The sequence below is a fragment of the Oncorhynchus clarkii genome, chromosome 10 (assembly GCF_045791955.1).
Source record: "Oncorhynchus clarkii lewisi isolate Uvic-CL-2024 chromosome 10, UVic_Ocla_1.0, whole genome shotgun sequence".
NCBI classification, from domain to species: domain Eukaryota; kingdom Metazoa; phylum Chordata; class Actinopteri; order Salmoniformes; family Salmonidae; genus Oncorhynchus; species Oncorhynchus clarkii.
Window position 1 is genome coordinate 34431653 of NC_092156.1, and position 17636 is coordinate 34449288.

General features: G+C 41.8%; 1 protein-coding gene and 1 pseudogene across 5 annotated transcripts in view; both read right to left on the minus strand.

The window, feature by feature from the left end:
* LOC139418322 (phospholipase D2-like) overlaps window positions 1-10941 on the minus strand; it is a 38685-nt gene extending 27744 nt beyond the window's left edge. For 2 of the 5 annotated variants that reach the window (XR_011635302.1, XM_071167688.1), the window contains exons 1-15: window positions 10398-10605; window positions 6569-6722; window positions 6287-6417; window positions 5999-6141; window positions 5735-5828; window positions 5394-5459; window positions 5249-5307; window positions 4879-5124; window positions 3485-3628; window positions 3297-3380; window positions 2850-2928; window positions 2225-2335; window positions 1783-1992; window positions 1469-1652; window positions 1217-1335 (exon numbers count right to left, since the gene is read on the minus strand). Coding sequence is in view for 4 of the 5 variants with exons in the window: in XM_071167688.1 (XP_071023789.1) it covers window positions 1217-1335; window positions 1469-1652; window positions 1783-1992; window positions 2225-2335; window positions 2850-2928; window positions 3297-3380; window positions 3485-3628; window positions 4879-5124; window positions 5249-5307; window positions 5394-5459; window positions 5735-5828; window positions 5999-6141; window positions 6287-6417; window positions 6569-6710 (1812 nt within the window). In the remaining variant the exon portion in view is untranslated. Of the gene's footprint in view, window positions 1-1216; window positions 1336-1468; window positions 1653-1782; window positions 1993-2224; window positions 2336-2849; window positions 2929-3296; window positions 3381-3484; window positions 3629-4878; window positions 5125-5248; window positions 5308-5393; window positions 5460-5734; window positions 5829-5998; window positions 6142-6286; window positions 6418-6568; window positions 6723-7190; window positions 7261-10397 lie in introns of those variants that run through there. The other 3 variants (XM_071167689.1, XM_071167687.1, XM_071167690.1) reach the window with 3 other exon arrangements.
* A 3399-nt stretch (window positions 10942-14340) lies between these two features.
* LOC139419218 (acetylcholine receptor subunit gamma-like) overlaps window positions 14341-17636 on the minus strand; it is a 9202-nt pseudogene continuing 5906 nt past the window's right edge.

The window sequence follows — 17636 nt, forward strand, 5'->3', positions numbered from 1 at the left end:
TGCTTCTCCAATGGAAATCCCCGATCACACTTATAGGCGACGTCATGGCGAAGTTTTCTAGCGATGCTCATGCGTAGAAACACATCATCGGGTCTAGCGCCGAAATGCGCATTTGCAGGCCGTGAAATCGAAGGCACCAGTACGAAAAAAGATTGCAGTAAGAGTGCAGTATAACTGCAGAATGCCGCAACTACTGCATCCAAATAACAGTTTTTTTTTACTGCAGTAATGTTGCAGTCCAAAATACCACAGTCGAATGCATTTTACTGCAGTTTCAAAACTGCAATCTTTTTTGTAAGGGCACTCCTTCGATAAAGTTGTTTTTGACAAATGAAAACATGTCAGTTTGTCCCTTTCACGAGATTGGTGTAATAAAATGTTAAACTACTGGAATCTCAGTTGTGCCTTTAGATTTCGAGAAAATGAACTGCTAAGGAAGAATATTTCACTTCTCTCATTGACTTCTCAAACCCCAAACCCTGGCTTGGTCTGATTGTTTCGCAAGCGTTCCCGTGAGTCTTGCGATGTTGCGCCTCTGGGTTTAGAAACTCTGTGACGTTAGGTAGATAGCTATGTTTTGTGGGAAAATGTAGGACTGGCATTTGATGGGCTCCCGAGTGACGCAGTGGTCTAAGGCACTGCATCTAAGAGGCGTCACTACAGACCCTGGTTCAATTCCAGGCTGAATCACAAGTGGCTGTGATTGGGAATCCAATAGGGCGGCGCACAATTGGCCCAGCATCGTCCGGGTTAGGGGAGGGTTTGGCCGGGATGTCCTTGTCCCATCGTGCTCTATCGACTCCTTGTGGTGGGTCGGGCGCATGCACGCTGACTTCGGTCACCAGTTGTACGTTGTTTCCTCCGACACATTGGTGTGGCTGGCATCCGGGTTTAGTGAGCAGTGCGGCTTGGCAAAGTTGGGTTTTGGAGGATGCATGGCTCTCAACCTTTGCCTCTCCCGAATCCTTACGGGAATTGCAGCGATGGGACAATTGGATATCACAAGAATTATGGGGGGGGGGGGCTATTTTTGCTTTGTCATTATGGGGTATTGTGTGTAGATTGATGGGGGGGAAACAATTGAATCCATTTTAGAATAAGGCTGTAACATGACAAAATGTGGAAAAAGGTCAAGGGGTCTGAATACTTTCTGAATGCACATCAAAGTAAAGTCATGAAAGAAAGATCCTTAGGAACCTCTTATTTAGGTTCTGACCTTGGCAAAGTTCCAGCGCTGGATGAAGTGGCGGGCCACATCCCTGGCAGCTTTGCCGTGGAGTGCAGCAGACAAGTCACGCCACGGCATACGGGGCACCTCAGTGCGGTCAATGTTGTCTGGGGAACAAAGGACTTTACATTTAAGAATGAGCCCTCTTGGGTGTGTTGTGTATGCATGTATGTGTGTATTAGTGAGTGCGGGAGTGATAGGGGGGGTTATGAATTGAGCTATAGTGTGTGCATACTGTACCTTCGAATGGGCGGTCCAGTTGGACCCAGTCCTTCCTGATGAAGTTGCTGTAGTCCTTGCCAAGCCACAACTGGGTGTTGTTCGTAAGGTCCACATGGTTGACCTCCTTGACCTCCTCTGGCTCTGTAGGCTTTGGATCCTGGGCCAAGTCTGACCCATCCACCCGGTCACCCGAATCAGCTGCCTAGGGGGCAGAGTAGGACAGTCTGGTAATGAAGTCACCGCTCAACACCAGGTAACACTGAACTATGGATTACCAGAACAGAACAATACAAGAGAAAGATTAATCTTGACTTTGTCTTGAGGTGTCTCACTTCTGGCTCAGCCAGTGGAGCCTTTGGTTCTTCTTCAGAGATATGATTGGTTGTCTCCGTATCAGTCAACCGGTACTGACTGTCGTCCCACCTCCCAAAGGCCAGGTCCAAGCCTCCCACAAAAGCCACTGATTGGTCAATGGCCACCATCTTCTCATGATGGGCCCACAGAAACACCACCGCGGACATGTGGTTGGGGTGTCGCATCACCTGTTGGGAAGATGTTAGGGAAGCTAAGGACACAAATCTAATTTTTGAATTTAAATTATAATACCCAGATTAACATAACGTAGTAATGAAAGCATGAGGATGTGTATGATTCCTCTGTTTAGTGTGACACTGTGCTACAATGTTATGACTAAGAGCCAGCTATGTGGATTGGTTTTTCAGGTGTAAAGCACCACCTGACTGCAGAGCAGAGATTGGAGCGTCTCAGACAGACCTTGATGTTGGGGTGCATGTCCATCAGTGTCCTCTTGCTGTGGCCACTGTTGATTCCCAGGGCCATTTCCACCTCCTTGTACAGGAGCACACATACTTTGACACCTTGTTCCTGCACAGAGAAAAGAAAGGATGGATATACACAGAAGGTAGTCTGGCTGATACCAAAGTCCTTCTGACTTCAGAGTCTGGAAAGGCTGTTTTGATGTTGTGGGCACGATGCGTTGATAATGAAGGGGGCTGTGCTGTTACTGGTTGGGTCTCCTCAGTGTCTTTCTCGCTCAAACACCCACAGGCACAGCCACACACATCCCCAGAGTGCCACCCCCTTCCATTACAACTGTTTGATTTTCAAACCAAACAATCTCAACCCCCCAGGAAAAAATTATATTCCAAAGAACCAACCAACCAACCAATCAAGATTTCATTAACAGGCAGCCTCCTTTTCAGACCAGTGGGTCACAGCTGTGTGATCATGAGGTACGCTTTTGCCAGGCTATACAGAAGGTGGAAAGGATGAGGAAAGGAGGGATTAACCTTCAGTGCATTCAGAGGAGAGGAGTAGGAGAGGTAAAAGGGAGACTAGAAACATGTTGATAGGAGAAAGTTGGGAAGTAGATTCGTACTGCTTTGCGTTTGAGGATCTGGTCCAGGCGCCAGTATGTGTCTGTAGCTGGCCTCTTCAGGAAAACCTCTGGGCTGAGCCTGGGAGGGAGGGAGGGAAATACGTATTCACCATGCAATGTTAACCATGTACATATTTACACTGTGTCCTGCTATTTACAGACTAATTCGAAACAAACCTAATACATGTTGGAAACAGTGATCTCCGTTGATATTGAGATCAAATACTTGTTTTGTTTGCTGTATGCTCTTATTTAGCTCACGGCAGAGCCATTTTCTACAGTATAATGTATATGGCTCTGGATAACCACTCTCTATAATTATGGAGAGCACTGTGCTTACATCAGTACAAGTATTGGAACACACAGTAGGCTTACTAGCCATAGAGATATACTGTATAATAATAAAATGTTCAAATATATTTATATGGCGCTAGCTCTGCTCCTCACCACCAGTCTGTGATGAAGATCTCCTCCTTGGCCTGCTCCAGAGCATCAGCCAGGTCTGCAAAGTAGCCACTGCCATTTACATACCTTTAATATGACCAATTCATAAACAGAGACATTACATTCAAGTTAAGGGTGTATACAGCATGTACACATACCACATTATCATCTAATTGGAAGCAACATCTGACCATTTAGTGAGTGTGTTCTCCCGTGGCGGGGCAAAGCCCCCAAAGCGTTGGACCTGGAGGAATTCACAGGGCTCAGCCAGCCTATTGATCTCATGGCTCCACCAGTGAGCCTGTCTGTAGCTGTTACATTTGATGACCAGATTCCTACACACACAAAACACTCATGTAAGAACACAATAGGGATGGGCACGGTTATTCGAATATCCGAACAGATGTTATTATTTGATTACTTGGGAGAGTAATCATTTTTTTTAAAAAGGCTTTGTCTATTATTATTTTTTAAGGCTTTGTCCAAAATTAAATGATCTGATATTGTGAAATCTTTTTTTAAATTGAACCTTTATTTAACTAGGCAAGTCAGTTAAGAACAAATTCTTATTCTACAATGACGGCCTCTCCCAGCCAAACCCTCCCCTAACCCAGACGACGCTGGGCCAATTGTGCGCCGTCCTATGGGACTCCCGATCACGGCCGGTTGTGAAACAGCTCGGGATCCAACCAGGGTCTATAGTGACACCTCTAGCACTGAGATGCAGTGCCTTAGACAGCTGCGCCACTCGGTGGCCTACAAGAATAGACCATTACAGCCAAAATGGTAATAAAACATCAGTTTTATGAGTGTGCCGCATAAAAAAGACAAACCGGTAGCTTACACACTGGTTTTAATGTCTATGGTTTCACACATGTAGCTTGTTGTTATTGTCAGTCAAACAAAGCGGAGCTACACTCAGAGGCTCCAAGTGTAGCAAGTGAAGTGGGCGATTTCTAACCAATGCAAAATGGAATTAAACTTATGGAAATAAGTTGGCTAAATGAAAAGGAGTAGGCTATAATGATGAACCAACAGGTAGGCTGTGGTTTCATATGAATGGAGTTGTTGTAGATGGGGAGGGCAGCAAAATAGCCTCTATTAGCTTTGCTACTTTAGCTAGCTAGCTGGCTAACTTATCTGGCTGCAGTAGCTAGCTATTTCACAACAATTTGATGTAGTCAAGACAGGCCATACCAGATGGTCTGATAGATAGTTTGTCAACTAGTCGGTTTGGCTATTTTCTCTCTCTCCCTCCGTGCACAGCGCACCAACTCTCTCTCGAGTCTCCATTAAAGTAAAACATTTATCATAATTATTTAAAAACATGTATTTCGACTACCCGGATATCCGAAAAAATATCATGGCATTATTTGAATAATGAAATAATTTCAAATGCCCATCCCGAGAATACACATACACGAGTTTACATAGCGAGACAATACTTGCCCGCACAAATACACAAACAGCTAGGAATTGACTCATAAATAAGAAAAACAGTTAGGAATACAAGTGTCTATTTGAGGGTACACTTTTGAGTGTCTGTCGAAAAGTAATCATATTTTGGATTCCACTATGAACTTACCTGGTGAAGTTCTGAATGCAAACCCCATACTTGGTGTCAGTATATGCACGACCCACTTGAACTTTGAACTCCGGGTCAAAGACCAGTACGAAGCAGACGACCCCATTTTCCCGGTTCATATAGAGCAGGAAGGAGTCCTTGACCACCAGCCAGCGCTTTGACCAGCGAAAGCAGAACTGGTGATGACCAATACAGTTCAACCCCTGGATACGGTGACCTCCTGACCTTTTGAAGATGGAACCCTCCCTGAAACATAATGACATCACTCACACAGACATAGAATCAGTCACATTAAAATGTACTGAATAACACTGTCTCTCTTTTTCATATAACATCACACACACTCTCATAGACTATTAATAGTGCTTACAGGCCTTTGGGTCCAAGCTCACTGACAAAGGAGAGAGCACTGACATCAAGGAATTCCAGCTGGAATCAGAACAAGATAGGATGTGCTATCATCACTGTCTGACAATGAATGGTAATTGGTGTATGTGTGTGCCATCTTAACTCACCATGCCGTGATAGTTCTTACAAAAGGAATTCTCCAGAAGGCCGTTTAGGTATTCCTCAAGGTATTTCTATAACAGAGAGATCAGAAATCAGAACTGACTGGACCTACATTATCAAATGTCAACAAATCAAATGGTCAGATAGACAGAAGAACCCCTGATAATGATTTTAAAAAAGTCACAAGATAATTCCCTCCACACAAAAAACGAGGGATCAATCTACAACTATGTAGATGTAAGACTGAGTGATGTGTGGCTCTCTGTCTGCATGTGTACCATGGTGTTTATCAGTGTCTGTCTTTTTGTATACAGTATGTGTGGTTCCATGGTTGTAAGAGTGATACCGGTTTGCTGGAAGTTCGTCTCATCCTCTCAGTCCCGTGTAGACTTGGCATCTCCTCTGTCATAGCCCTCAGTTGCGCTCTCTGGGCTGCAAATCTAAAAATAAACATTTTAATATTATAAACATTTTACTGCTTAAACTCGTACCAAAATCACAACAGGCCTTCACTCTGATTTGAAGTGCATCCCCTCTAAACAAATTATTCTCAGCACAGATAATGGGTTGATTTGCATGTCTGAGCTCCGATTGGTGCTCTGAGTCGGACCTTCCCAGAGGCAGGAAGTGGGCCATCATCTTGTGCTTGTAGAGGTCACGGTGCAGCTCCTGGAAGTGCTTGTACTTCCTTTTAACCGTCCAGGTGAACTTGCCATGGGTCAGCTTCACAGTGTACAGAGTGCACACACGGACCTGGAAGAGAAAACATGCCATTGACTTGTGTAGCCTACACATAATGTAAACATGTGCTCATGTGGAAAGGTACAGGTGTGCATATAATATACAGACACATGAATAAACACTATGTACACACACACACACACACACACACACACACCTTGGAGCGCGTAGTGTATCTCTCGGTGCTGTCCACTCTGCAGATGACTGGAGTCCCAGGCAGTAACACAGGCACACCTGCCTCCTTCACATCAAGCAGATGATGGACCACCAGGAAGGGACGACTCTCCTCTGTGGAGAGATCAGATGACACAGGCAATCTATTACAGAATAATTCAATACCACTACTGAAGTCTTATCAGTCTAATGTGATGTAAAGGTATTTGGATGGAGGGAATAAAACATTATAGGCTACATCAACAACTAGGGTCTGTGTCCTCACCTCCTTCCCTCATGAGGCCATCCAGCTCTTCCTTGCTCAGCTCACAGTCATCCGTGATGAAGTGCTTTGTCTTTTGGGCCACCGCCGCTCCCCCATCTGGACATGGAGGGGTATTGCAGCATGCTGGTGCTGGACTGGCCATTGTGCTCTATCCCTTTCATCACAAAGAAAAATTCCACTAAATATGAATCACATTCCATCACCATAATCTTTCAAACATCTCGCTATAGTATCCAGAAAAAAACTTTCATCTAGCTGAATTTACTGTATTACATAGAAAATACTTGACAATAGTGGAACTGTACAATGCAATGACAGTCATTCAGACTAATTGCAGGCCTGTGTCAATAAGGCCGAGATTTTTTTCAGACACGTTATCTATGAAGTACATTACATTAAAGGCCACCTAACACAGATGACTATAAATAGTGGGGAGAACTGATCTATGAACTAGGAGAGACTGGGGCTTCACGTGTCTAAATATAATCCTGGGACCTCTCAAGTGCCTCAGACACTGCAGTGAACCAGATAACACCGATCACACACCACCACACCATCTGAAGAGGAACAAATGACATGATAACAGCATCAAAAAGTACAATCATGTGTTGGTGGTGTATACCTGGTTTTATCATCAGCGGTGTGACACATAAGAAGTCTTGGAGGGAGCACACACAATGAGAGAGAAGGGTCTGTGCAAATGCGGGTGGGAAGAGGGATCTGATTGGATGAGTAGATTTTGTTTCCAGGGCAACCAAGTCCAAGGTGAAACAAAATCGAGAGAGAGAGAGAGAGAGCGATGCATTGACAAAATGTGCATCACGGTCTCCACGTCTCTTACTATGCAGAGTATCAGCCTAGCTCTGACAGTGGTCTTGGTACTGTATCTACATTGTCTTTGCTGTAATGCAGGACAGATTCTAGTAAGCTGTACAAGTCTCACCATAGGGACTGTTGCTAGGGGACCCTACAGTGGTTCCTAATTCCCAGCATAAATCTATACCCACTGGTGAGTTTGTGCTGTAGGCTTATTCTGAGTCATGGATGAAGAAACATTAGTTGTTTTCATTTGGAGGGAAACATTTCTGAACTGTGGATGGGTCAACACACCAAAACATGAGGGGAGAAATGTTATTAAGTGTGCACACTGGACACTGCACAGCAAATTACAATCCCAAAGTTCACTCTATTGCTTTCTCTAGGTAGCACCTTGTCATCTATGGATAAATGGCAATTGCAGAACAAAAAAAACATTTACAGCACAAGGAAACACAAAAAGCATTTAGATCCATGGATTTCTGCCAATTTGGTGGCTCCAAAATGATTGCAAAACAAACTACCATGTAATCAAAATCTACAATCAGCCAGATATTTGCTTAATTTATTACACCATAATCAACATTCTCTAGAAAATATCTACTGTCTAGCCAGTCAGTCATTCAAATGACAAAATGATAGGCCTATTGCCTACTATAGATTTCCCCACTGAAGCCATCATTCTATTTTCCATAGCCTCCACCCATTCCCCCTGCAGTTAAATATAAGTTCCAAAGCACTCTAGAAAAAACGGAACATCTTGGCATGTGAGTGGGACTCAGGGGTAGACGTAACATAGTAAATGAAATTCAGGGACGTTCAAATTAGCATTTGTTTCGTATTGTATGTATTAATTTGTGGATTTCCATCATCACATTTTGTATGATATAGAGCAGGTTCCCCAACTGGCGGTCCAGGTTTTATTTGGCCCCCCAGGTTTTCTGAGATTTTTTATTGTTGGACTTAAGACTGAAAACACCAGGAAATCAGCTCCTAATGATTTTAAGTTTGTAAATCTGTTCAAGTATTGCCACGCATAATAAAGAGGCATATGTGATCGTATATAAATGTAAGCAAGGTTTGAAATTATTATGTTTCAATCAAATATTATATCTGTTCAGGTTTCTTGCGGTCAATTTGCATTCTACAAATTATTTGTAATTATTTTTTGGCCTCTGACCATCTGCTCACGAAAAAAGAAACTGCCCGCAGCTGAATCTAGTTGATGATCCCTGATATAAGGTGTCCAATCAAAAACATATTTTGATCAATGAGTGAAATAATATGTTAATTGTGTAGATAATGGCCTAAGAAACCAATGGTCCAAACCTCATGTCTCTATCATAATCCATTCAAAACTTATTTTTTTACCCTTGTAGGATTGTCAACAATAGGGTGACTAAACTCAAAGGAGACCAGAGACAAAGTGGCAAAAATCTGAGAAATAGTATCGCATCATCTAGGCTGGATGCTGTCCAAGAAATAAGGTTACCTGACAGGCTCACCATTGAACTCAACATCTTTCTTCTCAAATGAGGATGACATAAATCAATAGAGGTAAGATAGATATAGATTGTGATATAACATGTATTTTGATATTTTAGTATATGCTGTTCATATTAATGCAAAGTTTCTGTTCTTTTTCCAAGACTTCTTACAAAAGCAAGCGTATCTCTGAAATGTCAACAGAGCCTTTTAACATTTAATTCAGCTCGTGTCATGCTAATTATGCTATTTGCGACCCGCGGAACAACTTGGATGACGATGACCACAAAATGTTAAATCCTCATAAGTTTCGGGTGAGAGAACTCCACCGCTCTTTCAATAGAGCTCGGTGCTAATTATCGGATGTATTAGGTTATGAAATCTGACTTTTCGATATAATGTGATATGTTGGAGAAAACTCCACTGAAAGATTCAGAACCATATTTGTCTTGGTAAAATGTATTTAATAGCATAAGGAAGTGAAATGTCATCACCAATGCACATTTTCACCAACTCTGGGCAGAGTGGGTGGACACCGTATATAATGTTACAAATTACAATTCGTATGACATGAATTTGCAATATGTATGATATGTTAAGAATTCCAATTAGTTGTTGCTGTGGTTAAGGTTAGGAGTTAGGTTAAAGGGTTAAGATTACATGACATGCTATGTAGTTGCAAAGTAGCTAAAAAGTAGAAAGTAGTTCCAAAGCTGCTAATTATTTAAAATGCTAAAGTTGTCTTTGATGAGATTTGAACACGCAACTTTGGGTTGCTAGATATTCGTGTTATACACCCACCCAATCACCCTCCTTTTGTTTTTGCCTTAAGGAAAACTGATGTTAGAGGGTTCCTCACCCTGAAAGTAGTCTATGGGCCGAGAGAGTAGATTGCACGGTACAGTTATTTAAAAAGCCACTACAAACTTCAGCTAACCTTAGAAACAAGCTAACAATCAATGGAAGTGATGGGGCCATATGAGCATGTTTATAAAAAAATATAAGAATGTCCAAAACACTGGAAATCAACTAGTTTTATATTACTTAAAGGCGATTTGACTCACATACCCACATCACTTCAATTGATTAACTTGTGGTGGCTAAAGTTAGCTGAAGTTTGTAGTGGCTGTTTAAAGAAAACTGAACCATGGATTACAGTTTCCCCTGGCCCATAGACTACTTTTAGAGTGAGGAACCATTTAACATCAAGTTGTAAAATAGTGAACTACTCGTGTAAGTAACCTTTGGTCTTATGTAACCATACCAAACATAACATATTGTACTAATGAGTGGCCGATCCTTTTCATTTACTATATTACGTCTAGTGTATGATACCAGGTTGGAGAACGAAGGCGCAAACAGAATTGGCAATGTGCAACTATAATAAAGTATCCCGTTGAAATGTCGCATAGGCCTTATTAGTATTCTGCATCCGTGCTGTTTTAAACTGTCTAAATCACGATAGTTCCCTTTATAGTGGTATAGAATCACAGAGGATATTCATTTTAGTAGAGGCGTAGCTACTTACTAAAGCATCACATAGAAAAGATCAGGAAGACGAGGGTCAAATTACATATCCTTGAGCAAAAAGATCTTCGTTTTTCTTCCTACTCCCTTCGCCCTAGAAAACTTATCAGTAGTTTTGACGTAAAAGAGAGACGGAAAGCGATACAGTACTTACTCTAAACCATGCACATGTAAATGTTCCTTCCGGCTGCATGGTAGGATATATTCCTGAAATCATTCACCGAGAATATCCGCTACAGAAGCACAAATAGTCTGAGGATACAATAGTGCGCGATTACTTGTCCAGGTAAACATTGCATCAATTTATCAACAACGTATACATTTCTTTCACATTACCTAGCTATTCCATTGTCAAAGAAAATGTCGCATAGTGCCTGACGTAGCAGGCAGCAGCACTCCAGTTGAAGACGGATTGTACAGTCAGCAGCACAACAGTAGTTAACCTTTATTTAACTAGGCAAGTCAGTTAAGAACAAATTCTTATTTACAATGAAGACCTACACCGGCCAAATCCAGACGACGTTGGGCCAATGGTGAGCAGCTCTATGGGACTCCCAATTACGGCCAGTTGTGATACAGCCTGGAATCGAACCGTTTCTTCTATTAAAATTAAAATATAAAATTGAGAACTAACAATCAACAACTAAATTATAAGAGTTTGGTCCGGTTTATATGATTTTCATTGGTTTTTAATTATCAAACGTCTTTGTTGCTTGAGATTTTCTCAATAGAAGAGATATGCTGGATATGGCAGGTCTGGTTTTGCTGGCTCTGGCAGGTCTGGTTTTGCTGGCTCTGGCAGGTCTGGTTTTGCTGGCTCTGGCAGATCTGGTTTTGCTGGCTCTGGCAGGTCTAGTTTTGCTGGCTCTGGCAGGTCTGGTTTTGCTGGCTCTGGCAGGTCTGGTGTTGCTGGCTCTGGCAGGTCTGGTGTTGCTGGCTCTGGCAGGTCTGGTTTTGCTGGCTCTGGCAGATCTGGTTTTGCTGGCTCTGGCAGATCTGGTTTTGCTGGCTCTGGCAGATCTGGTTTTGCTGGCTCTGGCAGATCTGGTTTTGCTGGCTCTGGCAGATCTGGTTTTGCTGGCTCTGGCAGGTCTGGTTTTGTTGGCTCTGGCAGGTCTGGTTTTGCTGGCTCTGGCAGGTCTGGTTTTGCTGGCTCTGGCAGGTCTGGTTTTGCTGACTCTGGCAGATCTGGTTTTGCTGGCTCAAGACATTCCTCCTCCTCATTCACACAAAATGAATGAGTACTGTTGAACTGAGACATGTCTCAACTGGGGCTTTGGTCCAGAAGCCAAACAGAAGGAATGTTGGGAGCACATGGTTCCTGAGTGGTGCAGCAGTCTAAGGCACTGCATCTCAGTGCAAGAGGTGTCACTGCAGTCCCTGGTTCAAATCCAGGCTGCAATTGGCCCAGCGGTGTCCGGTGTAGGCTGTCATTGTAAATAAGAATTTGTTCTTAACTGACTTGCCTAGTTAAATTAAGGTTACATTTAAAATTATTAAGGAGACTAGATACCCCTACAGCTGCTGTAAATCCCTTCCTAGCTGTGGAGGAACAAGTCCTAAACATCTGGGAAAATAGCATATTTGATTACCTATTACTTTTTAACTCTATGAGAGGTTCCAATATTGGGGTAGTAATATCTTTGTTTTCACTCAGAGATAATTGAATTGGACCTTGTAGTACCTACTGCAGGGGAATTGGGTCAGTGTTTAAAATACACTATGTGCCACTTTTTTTTAATCAAGAACAGTTTTGTTGTATCAAAGTTTGTATGTTAGATTCATTATCAGCTCTCTCACACTTTCAAATTAAACGCATGCATGAGAGTTTTGACATTGACATGCATGGATGCACAGAAGTTATTTAGAGTTGTCCAAGTGCTTTCACTCCACAGTGCTGAGGCATAGTCTCTGGAGTTGAAGAACAGAGATTAACTCTGACATTGAATTGAAATGTTTATTTTCTCCCAATTGAGGACAAAGAAGATCTTTGGGTGAGTCAGCAGACATTGTCTAGTCATAGTGGTCAGAGTCAGACCACACCCTCTACACTCAGTAGAAACAGTCAATTGTGTTGAACCTAAAGAGATTTTAATCTCAAATTACATTGTAATATTCTAAATACATAAACAAATGAAACACAATAGAAAGACCAGAAAATCTTTTGTTATATTAAACCTAATTTCTTGCCCAAAGCAACATCAAAATGTGATCTTGAAGGCGTGTAGCCTATTCTGATTCACTCAAAAGTAGCATAATTATAGTGGGGTGATCAAGTAGAATGTAGGCTACCCCTATATGCAAACACGTAGACTACTTGCACACGTAGACTACAAATGATTCTAGCTAAGCCTTGGAATCAGTCAAGCAGTATTTTGAGGCGGTCTGCATTAACCTTCGTCTTCAACATTGTCTTATATTTTAAAAAACAAACTGCCATTTCAAGATTTAATAGCCACATATTGTATGTGCACCCTCTCAACAATGACCACAAGTCTTTTAATTTAAAAAAGTATTTATTTAATAACATAAAATACTAACAGTAAAACACAGTACGTTTGAATCTCCAATGTTTTTGCTGACTATGTACCATCCAACACATTCTCTTGATGCGAAAACTCCATATGCAATGCCATAATGTAAAACAAACAAATTGTTGATCATGATGATTTGTGTATGCCAACATCAGCAGCATAGGTGTTTTAATTGTATACAAAAATGTATTGTTTAATTATATACAATTTTATAAATGAGGCACCAATTGGGCAGAAAGGAAAGCAAGGCCTCAGTTTAACTTTGAATTAAGTGTCTGGGTCATTGTATCATTATTTGGTACAAGTTAAACAGAACAATTCATTAACCATGTAAATGTATCGTGTGTAAAATAAAGTAACTAGCTAAATCTAATATTCTTAGAGTATTATGGTCTTCTTACATTACAAATGGCATTATATCCATCAGTAAAGACCTGTGTCACATATACATCACCATACAGTGAGATACAAGACAGACAAGAAATCTATAGGGTATAGGAGACCTGCACCTCATCCTAAGGCAGTGTGAGGGCTGAAACCGAGATCTGGCTTCTTCATTTTGTTCTAACCAAGCAAAGCCCACAGCAGACTTACTGAATTAAATCACAATTGCTTTGCCACAAACTGTGGCATGTTTTGGCATGTTCATGTCCCATGGCTTACTAAAAAATAGAATACATACGTGTAACAAGAAATGGTTAGGGTAAAACACAGTTTGAAATATTTATCAAATAGGATGACATGTTATCAAGACGATGCCATTTTCAGTCATCTACTGCCAAAAAGACTAATAAGTAAGCAGTACAGTCGGGAAGTATTCAGACCCCTTGACCTTTTCCACATTTTGTAACATTACAGCCGTATTCTAAAATGTATTAAATATATAATTTTTCATTATCTACACACAATTCCCCATAATGGCAAAGCGAAAAACAGGTTTTTAAAAATAAAAAACAGAAATGGCTTATTTATATAAGTATTCAGACCCTTTGCTATGAGACTTGAAATTGAGTTCAGGTGCATCCTGTTTCCATTGATGATTCTACAACTTGATTGGAGTCCACCTGTGGTAAAATCAATTGATTGGACATGATTTGGAACGGCACACACCTGTCTATATAAGGTCCCACAGTAGACAGTGCATGTCAGAGCAAAAACCAAGCAATGAGGTCGAAGGAATTATCCGTACAGCTCCGAGACAGGATTGTGTCGAGGCACAGATCTGGGGAAGGGTACCAACACATTTCAGCAGCATTGAAGGTCCCCAAGAACACAGTGGCCTCCAGAGGTTTGGAACCACCAAGACTCTTCCTAGAGCTGGCTGCCAGGCCAAACTGAGCAATCGGAGGAGAAGGGCCTTCGCCAAGGAGGTGACCAAGAACCCGATGGTCACTGACAGAGCTCCAATCTATAAGACATTTTAGAATAAGGCTGTAATATAACAAAATATGGAAAAAGTCAAGGGGTCTGAATACTTTCCGAATGCACTGTAAGTGAAGAAATGAGCAAGACAACTTAAGTCTCAATGATATGAAGACAATGATGATGATTCATATAATCATGATGATTCATATAATCTGTGACCAAGTCCTCCTAACTGGGAAGGTACCGTTTGTTTTCCCCAGGAAATGGAAACTCTGGGACGGAGTTAAAATGTCCCGTGAGGAATATGGCGACAGTTCCGATGGCCACCCAGAAACACACCTTGTCAATCATCTTCCCGATCAATACCCAACTCTCCATTTCCTATGGGACAGTTAACGGTGAGCCAGAAGTGGGGAGACAATAACCCACACTGTTCTATCAGGATTTCTTAACCCTCAGCTCATCATGGGCCTGTATTCAAAGTGTCTCAGTGTAGGCCTTTTAAAATCATAATAAATGTATTTTATCAAAAAGAGCATGATCCTAGATCAGCACACTTTGTGAATATGGGCCTGAGCAGAATGAATTGAAATGAAACTGACCCAAAACCTGACCTACATCCCCAGAATAAAAGCAATACTTACTGACCCAATGCCATTTGCTTGCTTTGTGCTCTCAGCGATAAAGTTACAGGCATCCACATTTTCCTTGATCTCAGGAGCAGCTTGGGCGAGGCTCTTGTACAGGCTGGCTGTGGTGCTCATAATGCCATCCACTAGAGGGTAACAGAGACATACAGTCACCTACACATATGCTGGTGATGGACCACAGTGCTAATCTTTATCCTCTCTCCTTTCCTATTGATTGTGATACTTATTTACAAGAACAAATACAAGCAAATGCTTTTTAAAACCAATTCAAATTAACCCAGACATCTATTCAAAAAAGTGGCTTGCTGGATAATATACATAACTACATCTCAAAGAAGGGCTGTCCGCAGACCTTTTGGGAGGGGGGCACCCCCCAAAAAAGGGCACCCCAAAAAAATGGTTCTAACAGCCGCGGTCACAGACTCGTTGAGCAATTATTACAAGGGAAAGCAGAACAATCTGAATAGTAAACTATGTTGCTAAACTATTTTTAACTCAAATTCTGCACTTATTAACAACGACCAACCAGTCAAAATAGAAGATTGTAGCCTACCATTACTATATTCAACCCAACTCTATTTGTGGCCACTATCATGCCTGCCTGCAAAGCGCTCATTGCCAGCCGGATAGCCCAGTTCTTCCTCACAAATGTCATGAGAATTTCGCCAGAATATGTTATCTTTGTCCCATAATATTGATGGCAGTGCGATGTTACAGCTGCTTATCTTTAGACATATAGCCAGTAGCCACCCACACTAGGCCTATCTGAAATATGAAAATGATCAATCAAATCGCCAGGTAGACAATTGTTCGGGTTCACAATGCGCGGTTTGACTCAAACCGCAGGCCCCGTGGTTATATCCGCAGGGCGAGTCATGAAATATTGTGTGGATGAAGGGCGGGTTGAGGGTCATGAAATATTGTGTGGATGAAGGGCGGGTTGAGGGTCATGAAATATTGTGTGGATGAAGGGCGGGTTGGTGGCGGGCGGGTTGAATAAAGACAATACCTTAAATCCATAAATGTATAATTCTTGTGCAATGTATACATCTTAAACTAGATTGAGGTTTTTCTTTCATTATTTTAGGCTATCTGCATTCGTGCATAAGCCTAAACTTTAGGGCCTAACTGTACATGCGCCAAATAGCCAACACGCCAATCGCCAAATGCATTTGGTAACGGGCAGAAAAAGTTAATGTTGAGGGAGCTGTAGCCTACTGTTCAGAAGGGTTAAATAGAAACTACATATTTTTTTCATCTTTAGAGAATGCGAATGCACAGTTAGCACCTATAAACAGTACCCATCTTTATCAGCATCATAAAAGCTGATAGTATTTCAATCACAATATATGCATCCAAGCCAAAATGAAATCTTATCAGAAATGTTGGGTCGTTTTCACAGCTTCCCTTACAACCGGGTAAACTGATGTCATTTGGAAATGTTGCACAGAAAATCTTTCCTGATTTGAGTTATTGCATTTTCTCCCAGATCTCTAAACTTCTTTGCTCCACGAAAGAAGCAGAGATGACAGAGAGAACTTTAACGAAGTCAACTAGATTGAAGCATTCATTCTATCGGTTTATAACATTCTGGTGAGCAAGGGTTTATTTACTCTTCGGGCAACATAATGACAGAAGAGAAGCCACCTGTATCTAATTATAGACAAGTTGACTAACAAATAGCCTACCAAAACGTTGGAAATTATAAGCAGAAACATATCGAAAATCAGGCAAAAAGATCTTCCCCCAAAAAATTCTGCCATCTCTAGCCTACCATGCATTTTCTATATTTGCGGGTTAGGGTCGGTTCTCAGATTTCCACTTTATTACACATAGTTGTGTGGTTGCAGATGTGTTATTAGCAATTGCGGGCGGGTGCCGGTGAACAAACAGCTGACGCGTGCACCACTAGCGTGCCCTTTTTTATGCTCCAACGTTGATGAAGTCATTGGTCAACAATTAAGATGCGCAACTTGTTGGTTCTGAAGCATAGATGATCATTTAATGAAGACTTGCTGACAGTAGGTTCAGAACAACCACGACAGAACATTTATTTAAAAAAATAAACATTTGGGGGGAAATTATAACACCACTGAAAAGGGCACTTTGGAGACTGGAAGGGCAAAGGGGCATGTGCTCTGTACAGGTAGAGCCCCATCTATGCACGTACCTGTGTCAAATGTTGTTGGCACAACTGTTTCTGGGTTCCATAACAAATGTTGTATACTCCCCCTCCCCATGCGCTATCCTTTCTTCCCTCCCTACCGGCATCTCTAATCTTACCAAATGATCGTGAGGCCATGCCTCTCTCTGTTTGTCAATCATCATCTCGCTGCGTGGTTGTTTCAGCACATACTCCTCCGCTCTCTGCATCAGGCCGAAGAACGAGCTACGCCGTCGCTCCCTCACTCCCGCCTCTGCATTATCCACCAGAGGGGCCATGCCCAGGAATTGAGGAACAAGCTCCAGGAAGAGCTAAACAGGGGAAAGGAAAGGTGGATTAAAACAAAAAAGTCAAATTCATTCTGACAAAGTAGGATCTTATGTCGTATCGGTTCGTTATAGTATTGAATAAAGAAAAAACAAGGCATAAAAAAAATGTATAATTATTGTGCAATTCATATCTATAGGCGACACTAAGGTTGTTCTATCTGACGTTAGTATTTACCGAAGCTTTAGGGCCCAACTGTA